This window comes from Microtus ochrogaster, unplaced genomic scaffold (assembly GCF_000317375.1).
Source record: "Microtus ochrogaster isolate Prairie Vole_2 unplaced genomic scaffold, MicOch1.0 UNK4, whole genome shotgun sequence".
Taxonomy (NCBI): Eukaryota; Metazoa; Chordata; class Mammalia; order Rodentia; family Cricetidae; genus Microtus; species Microtus ochrogaster.
Window position 1 is genome coordinate 6,846,852 of NW_004949102.1, and position 8,897 is coordinate 6,855,748.

General features: G+C 44.8%; 1 protein-coding gene across 2 annotated transcripts in view; it reads right to left on the minus strand.

Moving 5' to 3' along the window:
* Ube2h (ubiquitin conjugating enzyme E2 H) overlaps positions 1–8,897 on the minus strand; it is an 84,946-nt gene that overhangs the window by 8,453 nt on the left and 67,596 nt on the right. For both annotated transcript variants that reach the window (XM_026788566.1, XM_005365769.3), the window contains one exon: positions 1,094–1,222. In XM_026788566.1, coding sequence (XP_026644367.1) covers positions 1,094–1,222 — 129 coding nt within the window. The remainder of the gene's footprint in view (positions 1–1,093; positions 1,223–8,897) is intronic.

Below are 8,897 nucleotides of genomic sequence, written 5' to 3' on the forward strand. Positions count from 1 at the left end.
AACTAGCTCTTGTAGACCAGGCTGGTCTCGAACTCACAGAGATCCGCCTGCCTCTGCCTCCCGAGTGCTGGGATTAAAGGCGTGCACCACCACCGCCTGGCAGCAAATAAATATTTATTTGAGAAATAAAGCAAGGCAGTATACAAAAGTACAGTAGAAGCAGGGCTGAGCTCAGGTCTAAGAGACACAACAATCTCAGACTACCAAGAATGGCAAATTGACCTTCAACATGGACACCACAGGAAGTGAGGGTTAGTCCCTGAGAGAGGGGTAGCTACTACCCTAAGATGAACACAGGTCTGGTTCCTTTTGTAAGTAGGATCAGAGCAGACCCGCACTACAGTTAGGGTAATACTATATTGCTGAGGCATAACGAGTAAAAGAATACAGAAGTACTTCTTTATTATAATACCCATGCAGACAGTGCCTGTAGTGTCAGAATTTTAGCAGTTTCCTAACAAAATTCTATGTGGCTCAAACTGTATTTTTCTTCTTAAAATTTTTAAGTACTCGAGACCTAAGAAAATGAATTACAGGTCATTTCTGCTTTAAGTAAAAACTCAGTAATACTCCAGAGGGGCCTGGGGAGGATGAGAAACATATTTAACACACGGCCCCCAGTATCCCTGTGACATAAGCCTTGTACAACTAATGGGGAATTTAAACCTATGCACCCAAGCTCCCCTAACGTACTTTTACTGCATTGCTGGCAGGTGCATTCTGGAAGCACTGGTGATTCGGGTGCTCTGTGTCCTGTGCAGATGAGTGCATTAGCACCTAACATGAAGGCTCCAGTGCCGTCATCTGTACAGGAGGAGCAGACACGCTGCCATACCTCAGCTTTTCTTACACTGTGTACTGCTTTCTGCGCCTACACCTTACCAGGCAAGTTCTCAAACACAGACCAAGGTGAAGAGGCCAGCCAGGGACTGTACGTGCAGGGCAGTCGCAGAACACACTGAAGAGGATCAAGTTTGACAGGTCCTTATTTTCCTTTTAATCCAACTCCAATCCCGGTATGCAAGTGGTCCTAAGTGTCTGGGATTAAAGGTGTATGCCTTAGATGGCCAACTAAAAGTACATGCCACCTTACCTTTAATTTTTTGCTTGTATTCTTCTGGTCGGTGGAGGTACATGGCTGCAGCATCACCATTGAGAGGGTCTATGGGGTTAGGGTAGGCCAACAACTGGGGCAGGAAGGACTCAAATATATTGGTAAGATCTGAGGAAAAAAAAACAGAAACAGTTCATTCCTAGGAACATGCAATTTTACCTAATGAACTGGAGTTCAGTAGTCAAGAATGGTCACTTAAAAATTTTATTTTTATCTATGTGTATGTGCTTTAAGCTGCATTAATTTATGTGCCATCACGTTCATGCAGGTGCCCATAAAGATAAGGGGTTGTTGGATATACCATAGTTAAGTTCTCTACAAGAGCATTAAGCAATCTTTTTAAATTTTATTTATTCCTTGTGCCTTTCACACCATGCTTCTCGATCCCACTCATCCTGTCCTCTCAAATCAGACCCCCTAAAGTAAAACAAAATAAAATCTAAGACTCAAAAAAGGAAAAAGGAGAAGGGTTCATCATGGAAGCTGCAGTATGACACAGTGAGTCACACAATAAACCCTTTATCCATACACATCTTTACATACAGGCATTCATCCCCCCAAAAAATCATTGGTTTGGTTTGAGGCTTCTGGTCTGTGCACTCACAGGGACTCTTCGGGCCTGTGTAAGCCCTGGGTCCGCAGGCCCACCCCTCCCTGCACGCTCCAGCAGATCACAGAGGGGGTGAATACTGGGAGGAGCTAACACATAACCCTGGTTCTGGGCCTGGTAGCTGCAGGGTTGGTCAGCCTGCCAGCTCTCCCATCTTCGCTGCCAGAGTGAGCTCTCTCCTGCATTCCCTGCTAGTTCACCCCCTTGCAGCCATGACACCAGCCTGGTCTACAGAGCAAGTTCTAGAACAGCCAGGACTGTCACACAGAGAAACCCTGTCTCTAAGGAGAGGGGAGGAGAGAAGGGGAAAAAAAGGACAGAAACCTAAACAACCACTTATAACCATAGATAACTAGACAGATAAGCAACCCACTGGTAACGTTAACCCTTGTCTTATTATTATTAGCAGACCCACATGATGTCTGTACATGGCAAAACAAAAGCCCAGTTACCTAGTGCTTTATAAAGGAAGAAGCACAGTCTGCACTTCCCCAACTTCAGAGATGATGTGGTTTCTATTGGCAGGGCCTCAGCCTGTCAACAGGGAACTTCACCCCAAGTGCCTCCATTCCTCTTCCCACTCCAACTACCCTGCATATAAACACTCCTGTCCCCAAAGGGAACACCCAAGGGACACAAACTATTCCCTTGTTCTTACTGTGATCTATTTTTACAATGACTGCCTACGTGGATGTTTTGCCAAGCCTCGCAACCTGAGATTTTGTGGTTCCCCACGGAACAAACCTAGGAGTACATGGAAATATTTCTGGTCACCCCAACAGGGTGGGTTGCTACTGACACCTACTGGGTAAGAACCAAAGTTGATGTTAAAGTGTTATAATACTTTAATAATTCACAACAAGAATGTCTGAAGGAAACTGACATTTATGGCAAGGTTGAAAAAGCCTATGTTACATATAAAAAAAGGGATTGTCAAACCGGGCAGTGGTGGTACACGCCTTTAATCCCAACACTTGGTAGGCGGATCTCTGTGAGTTCTAAGCCAGCCTGGTCTACAAGTCTACAAGAGGACAGGCTCCAAAGCAGCAGAGAAACCCTGTTTCAACCAAAACAAACTATGTTTAGTAGACTTCTGCCGCTGTGGCACTATGTAGCTAAAGGTAAACAACACAAATGGGCATGTCTATGCTACAGTGAAGTTTTATATAGAAACTGCCAACCCTGCTCTAGAAAAATCCCCCCAAAGCAAGGGACGTAGAGCAGTGGTAGAGGGCTCATTTAGCATGCCCAAAGCCCTAGGTAGATAGATTCCTCACCATGGAAGGAAGGAAGGAAGGAAGGAAGGAAGGAAAAGGAGTAGAAAACCTTTTAGACCGCAGGTTCTTTCGGTATTATATTCAGTTGTGCTTCAAGAGAACATTATGAAGAGTTAAAAATGTCCTATCTCTGTACTGCTCAAAACATCTGCCACGAATCACATGTGTCTGCTAAAGATACGGTGAGTGTACCAGGAAATAAGTTTTTCATTTTATTTAAGCATAATTTTGAACACCCATACGTGGGCAGTAAGCAGATCCTATACCAGGTCTGGGTAGCTTGCTCGGCCTGCTCTCAGAGTGGCTCCATCCCGAACGTGAAGACACGCCTCAGGTTTCCACCTAGGCTTTTCAAAGGCTGGCTGTCTTCACAACAGTCCCATGGAAACAAATTACAGTAAAATCGCACAGCAGGACATATGTGCTAAAATTTTAACCAAGAAGACAAAACACCTTCCTCCTAAGACTTTCATTATTATTTTTAATGAAAAAAAAAATCTAGGCTGGACATGGCAACGCACCTGTTTAATCCCAGCACTAAGGATGCTGGGGCAGGGAGTCTCCGAGTTCAAGGACAGCCTGGGCTACAATACAAATTGAGTTCCAGGACAGCTAGAGCTGTTACACAGAGAAACTTTGTCTCAAAAATTCAAAACAAATAACCCAAGCGGACCTCAAATTCTTGTTCCTCCTTCCTCAGCACCCCTAGGTGCTGGGATTATAGCTATGACCTAGCACATCTGGTTTGGTCGGAGGCACTTTAAGCTCAGGTGAGTGCCGCACTTGGTACCACTGCCAAATCCATTTTACTCTAACTGTAACTTGCCCAAGAGGCTGGATTCCCACCCTGCTGCCTCTGTCAATGGTTGAAACATACTGTTTCGCAAACTCTCCATGTCTGCAACAAAACTGCAGAGTTCAGGGGAGCCATGCATGCCTAGAGACAGGCTGGCCTCTCTCCAGAGTTTCCCCTTCTCACAAGTGCGAGGCCAGCAGAATGGACTTTGACAGAGAATGTCTAGGCTGCCTCTGCAGCTACTTCACAGTAGCAATGTGTTTATTCTCAAGTCCCTCGGCACAGCAAATAGCCCATGCTGCTCACAGAGAGCTGGGGACATCCACTGGCACGTTTTTGACAGGAGCTGCTGAAACATTCCCACCACCACCAACAAAACCTTGTTCTCTTTGATGTTCAGAAGGGTTTTGGGGCTAGAGAAATACTGCAGACCGCCTATTATATAACCAGGTTTGGCAATGTCCCGGGAAGAGATTTAACAAACTTTCCTGCTACTTTTAAGTCTCCTCAAGCTACCAATAAGTAGCTCTGCCAATGTGTTTGCTCCAAACAGATAAAGAACCCTTCATTATTGGTCCTTCCTTCCTGTGCTAACACAGTTCTGCTCCACTGGTACAGATGTGCCGAGTCACACCTGTAAAGCAGAAAAGCACCTTAACTGTGGGTGGAGATGACACCCCCTTCGGGCACCAAGAGCCTCTGGCTCTCCAGGAATTAGTGGGAGCTCCTCAAATGGGCAGCAGTGACAACATGAGCTGCGCAGACTCTCCATTTCAGCTAAACACGGACGAGGCTTGGTGTGGAACTCAGTAACAGAGCACTAGGAAGACTCTGGCACCAAAACAAACAAACAACCCAAAACATTGGCACTGGCAGAGAAGATACAAACTACAAACTAAGATATAAAGACAGTGAGCTAGGCAGTGGTGGTGCACTTGAATCCCAGCACCTGGGAGGGGGAAGCAGAGGCAAGTGGATCTCTTAAGTTCAAGGACAGCATGATTGACGTACAGAGTGAGTTCCAGGGCAGACAGAGCTACACAGAGAAACCCTGCATGAAAAACAAGCATAAGTGGGACTGGAGAGATGGGTCAGTGGTCCTGAGTTCAATTCCCCCACGACCACTTGGTAGCTCACAACCATCTGTAATGAGATTTGGTGCCCTCTTCTGGCCTGCAGGCATATATGCAGGCAGAAAACTATGCATAACAAGTAAATAAACCTTAAAGAAGAAAAATAAATAAAAGAAATAATGACAGACATCTTAGGAAAAATTCACAATGAACTCTGTAGCCCGGTTTGGCACCAAACTCCTGAATGTCAAGACTGTGAACATCCTTTCTCAGAATGAATTTCTTTCCTAGAATATTTTTTCAGAATATTAGTTTAAAAAAATCTTTAGAGGCTTCTTCATACATGCTACAAGTCTGTATACATACACAGTCAGGGAATTCTAGTCCATGCAGGAAGGAGTGGCTCACTGCCAAACATCTGTGTGTGCTGCAGAAGAGGCTCTAGCCGACAAGCCTTCCAGAGCCTTTTTTCCCTACTTAGCCCTGGCCGGCCTGGGCAGAAAGGGCTGTCTCTGCCTCCAGAGCACTAGAGATTAAAAGGTGTGCGCCACATGTCTGGCTCCTGAACCCCTTTCATCACATTTTCCTGCATATTGTGGCCACTACCTCCTCCAGGAGAGGTATTCCTCCTGGATTATAAAACTCAGGCAAGACTATGGATCTATTTTAGAAGCATTGAGGGGCTGCCTCCGGAGAATACATAGGAGTAACTATCACCGAATGCACTGTGGACATCTGGCTTTGTAAATTCCTTTAGGCTGTACTACCTTCATCAAAAGAGATATTTGCTCCTCAATAATGAAAAGTGGATGAATGTAGTGATATTTTGTTTGTGATCTAATAAATAAAGTTTGTCTGAAGATCAGAGTGCAGAGATAAGCCACATTAGCCATAGAGGCCAGGCAATGGTGGCACACGCCTTTAATCCCAGCACTAGGGAGACAGGCAGACAGATCTCTGTGAGTTCAAGGTCTGGCTAAAAGAGAAACAGTGCTCACACAAAGGTAATGCCAACACTTGTGATCACACACTTTTAATCCTAGCACCAGGAAGGTGGAGACAGGAGCGATATGGCTGGGCAGGGAGACGAATATATGGTGGGAGGAGACAGAAGCTGAGATGCAGTCTGAGGATCCAGTCTAAGGATTTGTGGAGACAGGACCACCCTTTCAGTCTGAAGTCGAGGTAGGAGCTAGTGGCTGGCTGTTCTGCTTCTCTGACCTTCAACACTGACCCTTATATCTGGCTCTGGGTTTTTATTACTGACACCAATTATAATTTGTACTACAGAAAGCCTCAAGTCTAATCTTAGGCCCCCACTAACTTGCTCATTGATCTTCTAATTCTCTCCTCTCCGCACCTCAACTTCTTCACCTGTAAAAAGAGAAGTATAATACTACTGTTCTTCATCAGGATGTTTCACACGGTACTAAAAGAACTATAAAACACATTTCAGACTAAAGGACTAGCCTAAAATATTAATGTGAATGTGCCATCTCATCGGAGTAGATTCTACAACAAAGAGAAATTCTGTTGTTTCTCTTTTCTGTGTTGTTTCTCTTTATAGCCGACCTCCACAGTAACACAGTCCCTCTAAACAAAACCACACCTAGCCAGGTGGTGATGGCCTATGCCTTTAATACTTGGGGGGCAGAGGCCTCTATGAGTTCAAGGCCAGTCTGGTCTACAAGAGCTAGTTCCAGCCGGGCGGTGGTGGCGCACGCCTTTAATCCCAGCACTCAGGAGGCAGAGGCAGGTGGATCTCTGTGAGTTCAAGGCCAGTCTGGTCTACAAGAGCTAGTTCCAGCCGGGCGGTGGTGGCGCACGCCTTTAATCCCAGCACTCAGGAGGCAGAGGCAGGTGGATCTCTGTGAGTTCGAGACCAGCCTGGTCTACAAGAGCTAGTTCCAGGACAGGCTCCAAAACCACAGAAAAACCCTGTCTCTAAAAAGCAACAAACACAGTAATTTTCAGATGATGGGGCTGGAGAGATGGCACAGCAATAAGAGCACTGGCTGCTCTTGCAGAGGTTCTGAGTTCAATTCCCAGCACCCACATGGTGGCTCACAACCATCTGTAATGGGATCTGACGCCCTCTTCTGGTGTGCATGAGAACAGAGCATGTGCGTACATAGAATGCATAAATAAATAAACCCCACACCTACTCCAACAAGGCCACACCTCCTAATAGTGTCACTCTTTGGGGGCCATTTTCTTTCAAATCACAACTGATGATGATGATGATGATGATGATGATGATGATGATTATTTAAGACAGGGTCTCACTGTGTAGCCTTGGCTGTCCTGAAATTCACTATATATACCAGGCTTGGCCTCGAAATCAGAGACCCACCTGTCTCTGCTTCCCTACCTAGTATGTTTAGTGAATTTGACTTTTCAGTATTTTGAGCTTTGTTCTATGGGAAAGGGCAATAGCAAAGATGTAGGACCCTAAAATTTGGAGAACACTAACATGTTCTGTCAGGTCACCAATCTGAACATAGGAACCAATTGCATGAATGTATGCATATTATTTATTTACTTACATATTTATTGTGGCATTGGAGATTGAACCCAGGGCCTTGCACACAATAAGTGTTTTCCCAATGATTTCTCATCTCTAACACATGGACCATTGTAAAAGCATTCTAGGCTGAAAATGGTAGTGTATTTCTTTAATCTCCTTGGAAGACAGAGGCACATGGATGGATGTCTTTGAGTCTGAGTCCACACTGGTTTATACAGTGAGCCTACTAATACTAGGCCAGTCAAGGCTTCATAGTAAGCCTCTATCATAAAGTTGGGGCTGAAGAGATGGTTCAGTGGTTAAGAGCACTGGTGGCTCTTCTCAAGAACCTGGGTTTGGTTCCCAGCACCCACATGGTGGCTCACAACTAACTGTCTGTACCTTCAGTTCCTGGGGATCTGGTGTCCTCTTCTGGCCTCAGAGGGCACTAGGCAAGCATGTGGTGCAAAGACATACTATAGGCAAAACATTCATCCATATAAAATAAAAATAAAATTTAAAATCAAAATAAAGCTATCTAAACTCATAAACATACCAAATTCCTTACCGTTAACTGTTTAACTGTAGTTCCTTCCCCAATGTACATAAACTGAGGCTGATCTAAAAAATGCATACTCCTATCTATCTCAGATGAGCGGCTGTGGAAGATAATGCTCACTGCCTAGTCAATCTCAAAACACTTCTCAACACACTGGGGTGGCTTTTAGGTCTCTCTAGTTCAAACCTGACACAGCCTTGCTTATCTCACACTAAGAGTTGTAATCAACCCTCCTGAAATGAAGGGTAATCTGTAATCAATCAGCCAGTGGGATTACACTACATTTGTTATTAAAACTTTTAACTACTAGGCAATAATTTAGTTGCTGTTAAAGTAAGAAAGAAAAAAAAAAAGGCCAGGCCTGATTGTTCCAGCAGGAGGCAAAGGCAGGCGGATCTCTTGTGAGTTTGAGGCCAGCCTGGTCTACAGAGCGAGTTCTAGGACACTTACAGCTACAGAGAAAGCCCATCTCGAAAAACAAAACAAAAGGGAAAGATTTTACCTATGTATCATAAACACGAAAAACAAATCAGGGCTACCTGTCTACATATTTAAGAACTGAAGTTGGACCCTGTAACTACAGAGCCAAGAAACAGGTCATCTTTGTGAGTCCTTTTTTTCCTGGCTCATGATCCACAACCCACAAAGCCTGGCTACTACATGGTATAAAGCTTGCCCCCCATGAATGTGGCATCTCTAATCTACTAAATTCTTCAATCCAACAACAGCTCTTATCATTTTCCTAAAATAACTGCTCTCTGGTCTACAAATATGACTTCCAAGGAGTTCAAACCCATAAAGAAGGCTGGTCATGGAGTTAGCTATATCCTGCCAAAGCCAGCAACTCCAAACTTCTAAGTGTTAACAGGTGCCATTTCTCTCATGTTCTGACAAGAAGCTGAGGCTAGGGGCTGGAGAGATGGCTCAGTGGTTAAGAGCATTGCCTGCTCTTCCAAAGGTCC